At 42.0% G+C, this 16,079-nt stretch overlaps 1 protein-coding gene across 1 annotated transcript in view; it reads right to left on the bottom strand.

The window, feature by feature from the left end:
• CAP2 (cyclase associated actin cytoskeleton regulatory protein 2) overlaps positions 1-16,079 on the bottom strand; it is a 143,763-nt gene that overhangs the window by 107,695 nt on the left and 19,989 nt on the right. Inside the window, exons 2-3 of the mRNA XM_040432692.1 lie at positions 3,597-3,729; positions 2,166-2,266 (exon numbers count right to left, since the gene is read on the bottom strand). Coding sequence (XP_040288626.1) covers positions 2,166-2,266; positions 3,597-3,720 — 225 coding nt within the window. The 5' untranslated portion in view covers positions 3,721-3,729. The remainder of the gene's footprint in view (positions 1-2,165; positions 2,267-3,596; positions 3,730-16,079) is intronic.

Genomic DNA, 16,079 nt, shown 5'->3' with positions numbered 1-16,079 from the left:
AGCACGGACCAACTCCTTCACCCGAAAATAGGAGAGATATGTAGATATGAAGAAAAAGTGAATTTTGTCCAGCTTGTATTTGTGGCAATCCGAAGGCTTTTATTCAATAATCAGTAAAATCCAGGTACAGAAAGCAGAGTCTACATGTTTCGGGCACAATGCAATTTCAGCCCTTACTCATGACAATTTCAAATACACTGTGAGTTGTTCTTATAGAGGAGAGGGGAAGAGCTATTCAGCTGAAGTAATCAGACTGAGAGTCAACCCCTCCCTACTACAGGTGTGCACATAGGTAAAAACATACCAAAGTTACGTTTTCATATAGTTCATTAAAACAATACATTCAAAAAGATATAGAGGAAAAAAGTGGGGAGGAGAAAGAAAGGAGAAATAAATGGAAAATGAATTTATAGTTAATACTGTAAAATAAGGTCCAGTCTTTTATTTAAACCAAGAGGCTGGCGGCTTTCCAAACGGAAGATCCAATAGGATTCTCTGTTTAAAAGTTTCCGTTTTCTGTCACCACCTCTTATTGGTTTTTTAACTTTTTCAATACCTTGTACTGACATATGAGAGACATCACCACCATGTACCATGGCAAAGTGGAGACTTGCCGCAGATATGTTGCGGTTCGCATGGTGCGGTATGTCTGATATATGTTTTCTGATGCGTGTTTTAATTGCGTTGGTTGTGCATCCTACATATTGCAACCTACACTTTATGCATGTTATACAGTAGATTGCATGTGTGGTATTGCAATTAGGAATTTATTTTAAAAACCTGGCCATTAACAGTAGATTCAAAACTTTGACAGATTTTCATGTATTTGCAACAAGTGCAAACGGAGTGACCACACTTATAATTCCCTTTTGTAGACAACCAGGTACTCTGGGTTATACGGGATTTATCATTTTTGAAAAGGGATGGACTCACTGAGCTTGCTATAGTAGGTGCTTTTTTGGCTGCACATTTATCATTGTGTGCCAGCAGCAGATCGTGATTAGACACCACAATCTGCCGCCCGCAAACGATGATTTTTAAACCTGTTGAAAGATTGGGCTTGCCTGATGATCGGGTAATTGGCGGCAGTATTACACTGGCAGATCTTCACTAACGAGCTTTTATATGACTGCTCATTAGAGGTGATCTGGCTGACTATCTGCCAGTCTAATACACCCTTTACTCCCAGGACAGCACAAATGAGGGAAAACCCTTTGAGAGGAGTCATAAAATGTACCATAAAAGACATGTGACTTTTTTTTGTTAAAGAATGTTGATGTATCCATGAGGCGGTATAAGAAATGTACCTAATGAGTTGCTCCAAATATATTATGCCACATAGGTCATTCAGTACAATTATTTTTGCTGATTCAAAGTCAGACATCCTGCAACACTATTAATGTATCTCCCCCAGTGTTTTCAGTTAAAGGGGTTGTCTGCTTTTTACTATTGATGACCTATCCTCAACATAGGTCATCAATATCAGATCGGCGGGGGTCCGACTCATGGTGCTCCACTCGATCAGCTGTTTGAAGAGAAGGCAGCGCTGGTACAAGTGCTGCCTTCTCTGCTCTGTTTACCTGCTCGCCGCAGCAATTGCAGTGTTGAGCAGGTGTAATTACAAGTATGGAGCCCCCTTTCACTTCTGTAGGTCGGCTCTGTAGTATTATGTAGACATGAACAGACAGAGACGTCCCATAGAAGTGAATGAAGAGTATGAACAATAATTTACAAATCTCCCTCGTTTACAATCATGTGACAACTAAGCACTATGTGACTTCACATAAAAAATGGTTGATATGTATACCTTGTATCATTTCCACACCTGACCATCGCTGAGTTTGTATTCATTTTCAATGGAAACTGCCACAGTACTGCAGTGGATGAATACTAATACTAATCTGTAGAGCTAAGCCAATCAATACAATACAATAAATACTGTCAATCTGTGTGCTACATAAATTGTAATCTTATATTCACCTTTTTCTATTTTGAAAGTTATCATGATATTACTCAAAATTTGGCCCCTTTGACGAGCCGCAAATGACAGTTAATTGGCATACAATATGCAGAGACTGAACAAAAGCCTGCACAATTATAATAACGGTGAAAATCTTACTTTTGTTTAAATATAGTTTAATCTAATAGAAAAAAATAAGACTTACATGAGTTTCCACATCCCCACCAAGAATCTTGCTGTTTTTGAGATACTGTTCCAAGGACCCAGTCACCAAGGCATCAAATGCTTCCACATATGGAGCAGAACCTGCAGGGTACGCAAGGGTTTAAAAACGGAGAAAAAAAATGCATGCACACTACTATTAACACCTAATCACTACAGAGTCTATCCTACTGTCTTTCCTATCTATCTGTCTGTCTGTCTATGTAAAGGAGTTGAGGGATGGAGATGGGAGAGGAGCTACAGGAGCCAGCAGATCCTACTACAGACGTTTAATAGGGTGGAAAGCATATCCACCATTAAGACTTGCACTTGTGCATTGGTATACAGAAATGGGCATTATGAATGATACATAAGGGAAAGGCCAGATGGGGCAGCCAACTGAGATGTAGTCGCTGTGGGGCTGAGAACCACGTAATCATGCAAGCCACGGCTGTATTCTATTAGCTTGTCAGAAATAGATTGTTTATTCAGAGTTAAGCTGGCTTTACACGGTCCGACTGAGTGGCAGATTGTCGGGAAGGAAGATTTCCTCCCCGACAGTCGGCTGCTCGTTCCATGAAGGAGACCTCATACAGAATCATGGTTTCTTGGCAGCAGAACGCTATTTAGACCACACGATCTGCTGCCCAGAAGCCATGATCACTGGTGTCTGCCTGAACGACAGGATCACCCGATGAACGAGCGTTTCACTCGTTCATTGGGTGATCAGCGGCACACTTACATAGCCAGATTGTTGACAATGGCCTTTTGCAGGAATGGTCGTTCCAGATAATCTGCCTAAATCTTGGACCATGTAAATGCACCTTTAATTGTTGAGGGCCACAAAGTTTTGCAGGTTACCGTGGCCAATAACAATGAACCCTGAATGAACAATCTGTTTCTAATGAGCTAACAGGATGCTGCTGTGGCCTCCATGACTGCACTGTTCTTGGTTGCATGGAGGCCTTATCATGCCTGCCACGTGTGGCCATACCCTAAGGATGCAGGCAATTTTTTGTAAAAGGAAGATGATGGGATTAACTCATATAAATGAGTTAATCTTCAGTGACTGAAGGTGATAGAGCACATTCTAAATGCCCTGCCTTCAGTACTACGGCCCGGGGCTTGTCCTGCTCAGAACTGCAAATCCACTAACAAATGTATGGGGTCAGCTACTTTTTTCTGCTGTGTATTACTCAATCTAACTCCCCCCCTAAAAACTGTTAACCTAACAAAACCCCTAGCTCTATGAACATTGTCACCTTCATACTTTGTGCTGACTGAGAGCAGAAGTGATGTCATTTAGTTTGAGGGTATCGTCTGGAGGGGGGCACCACACAGGAAAATCATTACAATCATGCTACATAGCATTTTTTGGCACTAAATGCAGGCTCTCTATTAAGCTTTTGCTACATACAAGTCGAAGATATCTTACCTCCATTTATTCCATTCACAACATCATTCCCTGTAGACTTTGAAAAGCAAGACGTAGACAAGACTGTTTCAAGTCGAATCACGGCTTTCTCCAACCTGTCCATTAATCCATGCACCTCTGCCATCTTGAATACCTGATTTAGAAATGTACAGGGATATATCAAATGCATTCAAATCAATACTGATGTTAAACTAAAGCCAGACCAGTGCATCACTTGATCTGATCTGTTCTACCTATCTGCTTTTTCTCTTTCTGGCAGTTACATGACCGTATCTACTAAATATCACTTTATTCCATCACTGACTGAGAAAACTGTATATATATTGACTATATACTGAATCGCCTTTAAAAAACAATCATAAGACTATTAAACCCAGAAAGGAATGATCAAGGTAAACAGAAGGCAAAATTGCAGTGAACGCCTCATCATAAATTAGAAGCATCCTACAGCAGGCTGTGCTCCTAAACAAAACTCTACACCAGCTCAGCGCTACCGTACAGTCCTGTCTTCATTTGCCCCAGAAAACTGGTGTAAATGAAGATACTTTTGTCTTGGCTGTTGGCCACACCACTTTCCCGCCCCTTGTCACGCCTCCTTTAGGAAAAGTGGCGAGGGTGGTGTAAAAAGAGGCACTTGCAACTTTTCTTTCAAAAAGTCACATTTTTAAAAAGTCAAAAACATACAGCTTGCAACTTTTTAAAGCCACTTTTCTGGGGCAAGGGAGATGATATATCTACCCCATTGTTTTGATTTTTTACTTTTTTAAAGTATTTTTAACATTTACTGTCCCTTTAATGGGAATTTCCGAGAGTTTAATATTAATGGACTATACTGAGCATAGCAGTAAAGGAGGATCGGCACTCGCTGTTAGTAATAATATTACTCTGTTTATTGCCACATATTAGTGACGCGTTTCAGCACGCTATGTGCCTTTCTCAAATAGAGTAATATTATTACTAACAGTGAGTGCCGATCCTCCTTTACTGCTATCTTCACGGGACTCCAGTCCTAGGATACGCGCACCACCACTCTAAACTTACCGTTGTGCCGATCTATTATGGTTCATATACTCAGATCAGTCATCAATATCTAATCTGTAGCAGTCCAATTCCCTCTTGGAGCAATGGAGCACTGTAGCCTCTTCCTAGGCCAGTGGCTCCCATTCATTAGTCACATGGCCTAAGCACAGCTCAGTCCAGTTTAAGTGAATGGACCAGGGCTATAATACCAAGCACAGCTGCCATGCAATATACACCTCTGTGCTTGCTATGCTGTGAGGGGGGAGGCACTCACCAGAGTGCTGTGGCCTCTTTCAAACAGCTGATCAGTGGGGGTGTCTGGTGTTGGACCCCCACGATCAGATATTGATGACCAATCCTGTGGATAGGCCATCAATGTAAAAGAGGCTGTCCAGGCTTTTACTATTGATAACCTATCCTCAGGATAGATCATCAATATCAGATCGGCGGGGTCTGACACCCGGCACCTCCGCCGATCAGCTGTATGAGGAGACGGCGCGCGCAGTGCGCACGTGCCGTCTTCTGTCTCCCTTCCAGTCTGCTGCTGCTGTTCCATAGACATACAGCAGCGGACAGGAAGGGAGACAGAAGACGGCACGTGCGCACTGCGCGCGCTGTCTCCTCATACAGCTGATCAGCAGGGGTACTGGGTGTCGGAACCCCTGCCGATCTGATATTGATGACCTATCCTGAGGATAGATCGTCAATAGTAAAAGACCGGACAACCCCTTTAAACTCCCGGAAAACCCCTTTAACTAGCAAGTGAAATTGTGCTCACAAAACAGCCGTAGAAATGCACAAGTTCAACAGAATCAAGAATTCTCTTTGCTAGTAATGAAATTTGAAACATTTGCAGGAAATTTAAATCTAATCCTGAAAGGTATGCCGACAAATTCACAGAAATGCCCACTTTGGTGGGCACAACTACATGAACCCCATTAACTTTTTGCTTCATTTAGTGGTAAAATCTGTCCAAAAACTGTTTGGAGATAGTACCTGAAGGATCCATCAGGTGCCACACATGGCATCCCACTGATTGTAAAAAACAAAAAAAAACGTCCTTCAGATATGTATGGCAGAAAAAAGCCCTCCGCATGCCTTAAGGGTGTATTAGACACCCCGATCATGCAGACGTTTGTCGGGAGGGAAGCGTTCCGTCCCGGCAATCTCCTGCTCCCTTACTGAGGAGACGGATGCAGCAATATCCTCAGCAACAGGGCAGGAGCGATCACTGCCATCGCTCGTCCCCATGCTGTTCAGTGGTTTGCAGGCAGCAGGTCGTAATTAGACAGCACGATCTGCTGCTGGCAAATCCTGATGTTTTAGCATGCTAAAAGATCTGGATTGCCCAATGAACGAGGGTTTGCTCGTTCATTGTGCAATCAGCAGTGGTGTTACATTGCAAGATGTAACGAATGCTTATTAGTGATCTTCGGACAGAGAATCTGCCCGCCTAATACACCCTTTACTTCTGCCATATAGCACTTTTGTATGCAATTTCATGCTTCTATATTGTGAAATTTTTTTTATTTTCATGGAACATTTAAAAGTAGCAGCAAGTTCCCCTAAATCATACCAGTAAGCTGGCAGGCCTCTCAATACAGTTCTTAAATCTTACCACAATAACTATCCTTTTCTACATTAGCATACGCTAGCGGGGCATGAACTTGATTTTTAAGAATGTCACATTTTACCTTTGACATATTGCAAACAAATCTATTATTTACGTCTAAATGTTAGGATCAGAGGAATGCTTTGTTCCCAGAGATAAAGCAGAGAAAGCTATCAGCTACTTCCTTAGCTTCGTTAGATTGTTCTCAATGTCCTTCATGTTCTGTCTATAGATACAACTGAAATTCTGATACATTCTGCCAAGTAGCAACACCCTGTGTCAATGAACCATACCATCAACCGTCTTTGTATGTGCCAGCTAGCTCCTGCTTCCTTCATTGCATCATTCACAAATCAGTCTGAAGAAATGAATGTCGGTCCCTCCATATAAAAACAAGAAGACAAGAAAAGCACCATAACCGCCCACATGTACACAATGCACAGAGGCTGAAGAGGATTACAAAGAACTTGGACATCCTTCCAAAGACATTGGTTAATCAGTAAATTTACAAGTGTTTTCCACGTTTTTACCACAGTGCGGTGCCATGCTTGGATGCTGACATATGTCCATGTGCAAACAAAACAGCCGGCACTCACTCGAAGGGGCGGTCGGCGTCCGCGTTAAGGAGGAGGCGTGCGAGGCGCGCAGGCCGGAAACATCGTAGACACTGGCGAAGGGATGGGATCGAGTCAAGCGATCCAGACGCGCTCTCAGGTAAGAGCACGTCTCTTGTGATCAATTTGTCTTCCAGGAGTCTTAATGCTGACCAAATGAAAGCGTTACAGAAAGGACTTTCCTTTAGTCCATCGACTCCATTCGATTCTTTTCAGTTTGAGATCGATCTTAATAATTGTTTTCGAAAATTGAGATTGAAGGCACATTTTGTGGAATCTCATGAAAAACCGCACAGTGTGCATGGGGGAGAGGGGGGACATTCTGGTCTACGTCTAGGTGATCTAGGTTTGAAGATTAAGAGTCACTTTATGCCTCCAAAGGTCTACCACCCTATAGAGACTTATGTTCACTTAGTTAACAAGGATATACAGAGTCAGATGGATTCGATAAAGAGGGGGGAATTACGGTTTTCGCATAACATGACATTGCAAGAAAAAATGGCTATTCGATTGCTAATGGAGGATAAAGATCTTGAAGCCTGCGGATAAAGGTGGCGCGATCGTTTTGATGGATCGAGGAAAATATGTCGCAGAAGTTATGCGTCAACTTTCTGATGGAAATACTTATGAAAAATTATCGGGTGATCCCGTTTTTCGAATCAAAGATAAAATCATGCAAACTGTTAACCATTTTCTATCCTTAGGGGTTATTGATGGTAAATTGCATACCTTTTTGATTAACCATACACCTATCACCCCGGTTTTCTATATTCTGCCTAAGGTGCATAAGACCTTAGTGGACCGCCCGGGGCGACCTATTGTAGGGTCGATATTATCACCCCTGGCAATTGTGTTAGAAAAGGCATTGACTCCTTTAATTAAGGATACTAAATCTTTTTTGTCTGATACGCAACATTTTGTTAACACAATTGCCAGTCTGGAATTTTACCTTCAGCGGCGAGGGACCGCGATGGGGTCTAATGTGGTCCCGCCCTATGCAAATGCATATATGTCAGATTTTAAGGATTTATATGTTTATAATACCATTTGGTACCAAAAGAATGTCCTCGTTTGGAAGAGATTTATTGATGACATTTTTTGCATATGGGCGGGGCCAAGTGAGACCCTATTGTCCTTCCTCGATCACTTGAAGCATGCACATGAAGAGTTACGATTTACATTAGTCTGTGACAATCATAAAGTGAGCTTTCTTGATACAATGGTGAATAAAGACCAATGCGGTTTATTATCCACGGATCTGTTTAGAAAGGATACTGACAGGAACAGTATTCTCCATTTCTCAAGCTCTCATCCACCAGCATTAAAGGGTTTCTATCACTTCGTTTCACCTATTTAGCTTTCAGACACTAGCGATCCGCTAGTGTCTGCTTTATCTAACCATCCTAATATAAGAGCTTATTGTCCTGCCGTTTAGCTAAAAAAATAACTTATATAGATATGCAAATGAGCCTCTAGGTGCTATGGGGGCGTGATTAGCACCTAGAGGCTCCATCTACCTTAACAAACTGCTGCCGCCCAGCGCGTCCCTCCAGCCCGCCCATCTCCTCCGGAATGCGATGCTCCTCGTATTCGGCGCATGCGCAGTGAATGTCTGATCGCTTCCCTGCTCAGACATCTCCACTGCGCCTGTTCCTCGGAGCACTATGACGTCATCGGTGCAGGCGCAGTGGAGATGTGTGAGCAGGGAAGCGATCAGACATTCACTGCGCATGCGCCGAATACGAGGAGCATCGCATTCCGGAGGAGATGGGCGGGCTGGAGGGACGCGCTGGGCGGCGGCAGTTTGTTAAGGTAGACGGAGCCTCTAGGTGCTAATCACGCCCCCATAGCACCTAGAGGCTCATTTGCATATCTATATAAGTTATTTTTTTTAGCTAAACGGCAGGACAATAAGCTCTTATATTAGGATGGTTAGATAAAGCAGACACTAGCGGATCGCTAGTGTCTGAAAACTAAATAGGTGAAACGAAGTGATAGAAACCCTTTAAAGAGGGCTATTCCCAAATCCCAATATCAACGGGTGCAGCGAATAGTTTCTGACCCTGACTTGCAATTTATCAGGACTAATGAGATGACTCATAGATTTGAACAAAGGGGTTATCCCCTTTCAATTTTGAGTAAAACCAGAAGAGAACTTGATAGTCCTGATAAATTAGCAAGAATTAAATCACCTAGAGTGGCGCTTGTACATAAGTTTCATCCCTATAACCAGAAATTAGACAATATTATACGCAGACACTGGCATTTGTTGGAGAAGACTTATCCAACTATTGAAGAGTTCAAGAAGCCTCCTTTGATATGTAACAAAAGGAATTCCATTTATAGGGATAAGCTTGTGCACTCTGATATTGGGAGTACAAAAAAGTCATTAAAACAAATGGTGTTAGCTACTCAACGTAAGGGCACGTTCCCATGTTTGCACTGCTCTCAATGCTCCCATATAATTAGAGGCTCCACATTTTATCATCCACATAGTGGGCGACCCTTTTCAATTGAGGGATTTTTCACGTGCGAATCCACTAATGTGATTTATTTGATAAAATGTCCCTGTAGTCTATTATACATTGGAGAGACCACACCGACGATTAAGGATCGCATTGGGAAACATAAATCTACTATTCGAACTAAGAATTTAATGTTACCTATTCCATTTCATTTTGATCAGTGCAAACATGGGATAGCTCAACTAAGGTTCCAGGTTTTGGAACAGGTTTGAAGAACCTGTTATTACGCAGAGAGGCGTATTGGATCTATATGTTGGATACTTTGCACCCTAGGGGCCTTAACAGAGATTATGAGATCATGCATATTTGATGATATGTTATTCATATATACACTCACCTAAAGAATTATTAGAAACACCATACTAATACGGTGTTGGACCCCCTTTTGCCTTCAGAACTGCCTTAATTCTATGTGGCATTGATTCAACAAGGTGCTGATAGCATTCTTTAGAAATGTTGGCCCATATTGATAGGATAGCATCTTGCAGTTGATGGAGATTTGAGGGATGCACATCCAGGGCACGAAGCTCCCGTTCCACCACATCCCAAAGATGCTCTATTGGGTTGAGATCTGGTGACTGTGGGGGCCATTTTAGTACAGTGAACTCATTGTTATGTTCAAGAAACCAATTTGAAATGATTCGAGCTTTGTGACATGGTGCATTATCCTGCTGGAAGTAGCCATCAAAGGATGGATATATGTTCTCATTCTGTTTACGCCAAATTCGGACTCTACCATTTGAATGTCTCAACAGAAATCGAGACTCATCAGACCAGGCAACATTTTTCCAGTCTTCAACAGTCCAATCTTGGTGAGCTCGTGCAAATTGTAGCCTCTTTTTCCTATTTGTAGTGGAGATGAGTGGTACCCGTTGGGGTCTTCTGCTGTTGTAGCCCATCCGCCTCAAGGTTGTGCGTGTTGTGGCTTCACAAATGCTTTGCTGCATACCTCGGTTGTAACGAGTGGTTATTTCAGTCAACGTTGCTCTTCTATCAGCTTGAATCAGTCGGCCCATTCTCCTCTGACCTCTAGCATCCACAAGGCATTTTTGCCCACAGGACTGCCGCATACTGGATGTTTTTCCCTTTTCACACCATTCTTTGTAAACCCTAGAAATGGTTGTGCGTGAAAATCCCAGTAACTGAGCAGATTGTGAAATACTCAGACTGGCCCGTCTGGCACCAACAACCATGCCACGCTAAAAATTGCTTAAATCCACGTTCATCGCTGATCGCAACATCTGAGATTAACATTAAGGCCTATTAGGGATTAATCCGGTAAAAAAAACAAACGTATCCATCTGATCACGTAGAGGCCGCAGCGGCCATCTTGATTGAAGATACAGTGACTTAATGACATCATCACGCCGGCCACTGTGGTGACGTTATTTGTCACTGTGTGTGAGATTTCACACAGTATCTTCAATCAAGATAGCCGTGGCAACCTCTTCATGCGCAAATGGATGAGGTGAGTATGATTTTTTTTTTTTTACTGCCATTTCAGTGAAAATTTATTTGCGAGGAAATTCGGCTTTGTGGCGAGCTGAATTTTTCCTGAAATTTGGATCTAAGTCCACTTCAGATACTTTGATTAACTTAACACTCTATGGGGTGTCTGACCCCTGTTGATCAGCTAATGATAGCCTATTCTGATAGTAGAGTAGGATAGGAAATTTCCCTCCAAAAGATGGCGGTATGGTGTAGGACATTTAACGGGGATTGTTCAAGATTAGGTTACATTCAGAAGCTGTTAAAAATGGCAAAATGGTCCGTTCTTAACAGCTGTTTTTTCACTGATGCCTTTCTGAGAAACGGCTGTAAAAAATAGTCCCCTTTCTTTTGTATGGGGGCTGTGAGTCCGTGAAAATTGACTAATTATATCCTATTTTTTTTTGTTCACAGGCCACCAAAACACGGTTGTGTGAATAACTCTGTTGTGTGAATATAGGCTTACCGGGGTTTACATTCTGACTTCTACAGTGTATAGTGGATGGCACTGTTAGGTGCTATTATTGGCTATTTTGGACTGCTCGGGTTGTATTCACACATGTTTATTTGACATGATGTATCAAAAATTATTATTCGAGTACACAGTACTGAAGAAATAATATAGATCATCTAGATATTTGTGGCTGCTACAAATAACACTCAGTAAATCTTTTAGAGACACATAAATGTATAGTGTATAATATAAGACCTGCTGATTTATCCGTAGGGATGTAGTCCAGATCTGTACCACAGCCAGCATCTATCTCTTCCCAATTCCTTCCATTCTGCCAGGCATGTTTACAAAGCCGGGAATGCACAGGCCTTAAGTCTAAAATATACCAGTGTGACAGATATTCACAGATGGCACCTGTCTTCTACTTGGATTGCTTGGCGTGTGCTTTTGATTTTAGAGCTCTTTTTTAGTTTTGAAATACCCTTTATACTTAATTAAATAAATAAATAAATAAATAAATAATCTTAAGGTACTGTAATTCCTGGTGGTATGCAGTCCATGTATTAATGATGAGTCTCACTTTTATGGTGATATTGATTATCTATTGATTAACTATTTTGGGATATGCATTAACCATACTGTATGTTACAAAACAGCTGAAATATATAGGGGCACATTTATTGAGACTGGCATTTTAGATGCCGGTCTTAATAAAGCCCCCTAGCTGGCGGAGGATCCTCCAAAGTCACGAAGAGGCGCTCTACATAACTTTGGCGTATCCAGCACCAGTTCTAAATGTAAGACAGCTTCCTAGCGGTCTTACATTTAGACCATTTTCTACATCTAAACCAGTTGTAGAAAATGATGAATGAGACGGGCCTGCCAGTCCATCCCCTTCCCCACCACGCCCACAATTTCAGATCTGGTGTGAACGGGGCGAAGTCGCAACTAACCTATGTGCCGCCATCTGCGCCTGAAATATACCTAATATAGGTGTATTTCAGAATAGTAAATGACACCCATAATGTGTATCAAAATGTACTTCATACTGGAACTTTACATTTCCAAAATTCATACATGTTGGTTTATCACTCGAAAATATAACTAAATCTTCTAGAAAGAGAATTAAGGTAATATTGTGCAATTTAGACGCATGAAAAGAAAAACTGTGTGTATGTCTTTTTTTTATTTTTATTTAGGAGTGAACCAAGCAGGGTATAACTCAGGGGTGCACAAACTTTTCTGGTTGGGGGCCGCATTGTCACCCTGAACCAATTCCAAGGGCCGAAAATAAAACTTAAAGGTGTTTACCAATTGAAATACTGTATTTTTGGCATATTGAACATTCAGTGGATACCATAAATGTCTGGTTACACTTCTAGTACTCCCATCTAATGGGAGAATACATGAAAGATACATGTGTGTAGCCAGAAGACATAGACATAAATGTCTGTTACCAGATGGTTGGGGGGCGCACAGAATGGTATCAAGGGCCGCAGGTTGTGCACCCCTGGTATAACTTTAAGTGGCACTGTACTTTTGATATGTCATAGCAATCTCTAGATGAGGAGAGAGAAGGGCTCACATAGCTCTCTGTCTCCTCATTGCAGGAGATGGAATCCAGGTGGACCCATAGACTTCTATTGAGTCTGTGTCCTGCAGTGAATGGAGTGATCGCGAAATGTGAGCACTTCTCTCTTATACTTATAGCGTTCTGGGGGTCTCAGCACTCAGACCCCTGACGATCCAAACCTTTTATATGTCGCTATGACATATCAAAAGTTTTTTCAAAGTACAGAGACACTTTAAAGATTAAAGAGGTATCCCGGTTTTAATGATTACATTTATTTATTTTATGTAGAGAATAGGATGTTGTTGAACAATTTTCTAGTTGACATCTATTTAAAATTTAGCTTGTAGACCTTTATTATATCCATACAGTAGCCTCTCCCTAAAGAAAAAAATGGTACAGTCTATTTTAGTCCTGTAAAATGCATCCATAGGAGAGCTGGATAGGACTAAACATGGCATCATCATGTGAGCTGTCATGTGACCCTCATAAGTATCATTTGACCTAACTTTCATTTAACTGCCCAGGTATCTTACAGGTGAATAGTAGTGTCAAGCATCGCTACCTGCAGCAGCATCTCATCATGACTGTCTGTGTAGAAGCAAATTTGTTTACATTTTTTTAACACTAAACTTTATTAACAACTGTGGCGAAACCAACCTCGCCACTGTTCACAAAGGACTTGTACTAACTTGAACCCCTGGTCTAATTCGTGCCATTTTGGGATGTTAAATGACTATGTGTATTGAAAAGGGTGGGACATTGTATACGTTGATTAGTGAGGTCTGTTCCATTGCCTCTCTGTGTGTATTGGCGATGTCCTTTGTCATGAGAGATAATTGAATTACGTCTCGGTTGTCTTCAGGACAGAGGACATTGTGTATTCTCCTGCCTGTGATGATTGCATCAACCCAGAGTGAGGTAATTGTATCGCGGGCAGAGGGGAGGATTTTGTGTGGGAGTGTCTGAGTGTATTGTATGTGGTTATTGACTGTTTTTACAAAACCTTGTGGGTGTTAACCTTGTTGGAAAATGTGTATAAATCAATGCTTGTGTGTTCAAATAAAGAGTTCCTGTTTTACCCTTCATCATGTTGAGGCTGGTGTTTGGGTAACTGATCGACACTGGGGGATTGCTATACGCTGAAGATTTGCTATACTGTTGGTACCCGGTCGGGGTGCTAGGAGATCCGTTACATTGGTTAATGTAACGGATCTCCTAGCACCCCGACCGGGTACCTCCGTTGATAGTTGATCCTAGTGCTTCCCGAGGTCCCCAAGCACTCCAATTGACACCGTCAGCGCTGCAGACCCCACGAACCGCCGAAGCTTGGTTGAGGTCTCGCCGTCTCCTACCCACCCTGGAACTACGACAAGGCTCCAGGCTCCAGTGGGTGAACCTCTCCTAAATCCAGAGAGCAGGAACAGCTCTTACAAGAGCTAGTAGTTATGCCAGGGGAGTATAACAAATCTTCAGCGTATAGCAATCCCCCAGTGTCGATCAGTTACCCAAACACCAGCCTTAACATGATGAAGGGTAAAACAGGAACTCTTTATTTGAACACACAAGCATTGATTTATACACATTTTCCAACAAGGTTACCACCCACAGGGTTTTGTAAAAACAGCCAATAACCACGTACAATACACTCAGACACTCCCACACAAAATCCTCCCCTCTGCCCGCGATACAATTACCTCACTCTGGGTTGATGCAATCATCACAGGCGGGAGAATACACAATGTCCTCTGTCCTGGAGACAACCGAGACGTAATTCAATTATCTCTCAGGACAAAGGACATCGCCAATACACACAGAGAGACAATGGAACAGACCTCACTACTCAACGTATATAATGTCCCACCCTTTTCAATACACATAGTAATTTAACATTCCAAAATGGCACGAATTAGACCAGGGGTTCAAGTTAGTACAAGTCCTTTGTGAACAAAGGAAGCCTTGCTGATGAGAGGGCCCATAATCCTGGGGCAAGAGGCTGGTAGCTAGGCCCCTCCAAAACCCAGTGGCGAGGTTGGTTTCGCCACAACAACATAACAACATCACCTAGAGACAGGCAGCCGTTTTACAACATCACCTAGAGACAGGCTGCCATGTAAATACAAACAGTAATCTAGTTACTGTAATAACCACAATAAACATCATTATACCAACACTAGTCCTATATTTTTATCACATGGATGTGTCCTGTTTGCTGACCAACACAAGTATGTCATTTAACATTGTCTCTTACTGAATGTCAGGGATTATATGATGTGAGGAGTATCACATGACTGATGCCATGTTTCAGTTAGGCCATGGATACATTACATAGGACTGATACATGGGCTATACCACTCTACTGCATATAGGGGTCAACTGCCTGATATAAGAAAGATACGTATGCTGTTTCAAATACATGTATATTACAAAATTGTATGCTTTCCTATAAACAAATAAATTTAAAAAATAAAAACTGGAATATCCCTTTACTGCATTGATATTAATAATTTATATACCACTTACATATTCTGCAGCGTTGTACAGAGATTGTCATCACTCACTGTCCCCTTTGGGGATCATACTCTTACATACATGTCAATTTTTGGCACAGAGACCTTCAGAGGATTTGCTAAAATTATGAAGAGGCATGTGCCTGTATAATTTTGGGCATCATATAACAGTGAGGTTTTTTTTTAATATTACGTCAGGCATACCCTCCACACAGTACCAAAATGAGACTCCTTTTGCATACCTCTACACAAAAGAAACCTATGGATAGGTAGTGCTTGGGGACACATCACTGCTGAGGCCAGTAAATGACTGCAGGAGTGCACATAACCACGGTCGAGACATCACATTTCCGCTCTACAGCCATCCCATTCACCTAAAAGGCCCTTACAGAAATGTATGTGCATGCCCCTAAAACAACCCCATTCATTTATGGAATATGTATCTACGGAATTCATGCATGGAATAGATTTTTATTTGCAGAATTTTCTGCTGCGTGAGGTCCAATTCACATCACATAAAACAAGGCGATGCAAAGAGAAAATCATTTGAAGGGGCTTTTTCCAGCCTTGGAGCCAATAATCCCTATGCTATTGACCACTGCCCCTGAACATAAAAAAGAAGACTAACCTGTCTGCGGTCCAGCAGCTGCTTCGGTCCTGGCCACTTCTGGTCCCCGTGGGCAGTCAATC

Source organism: Bufo bufo, chromosome 5, assembly GCF_905171765.1.
Source record: "Bufo bufo chromosome 5, aBufBuf1.1, whole genome shotgun sequence".
NCBI classification, from domain to species: Eukaryota; Metazoa; Chordata; class Amphibia; order Anura; family Bufonidae; genus Bufo; species Bufo bufo.
This window is presented reverse-complemented; position numbering and strand designations above follow the sequence as displayed.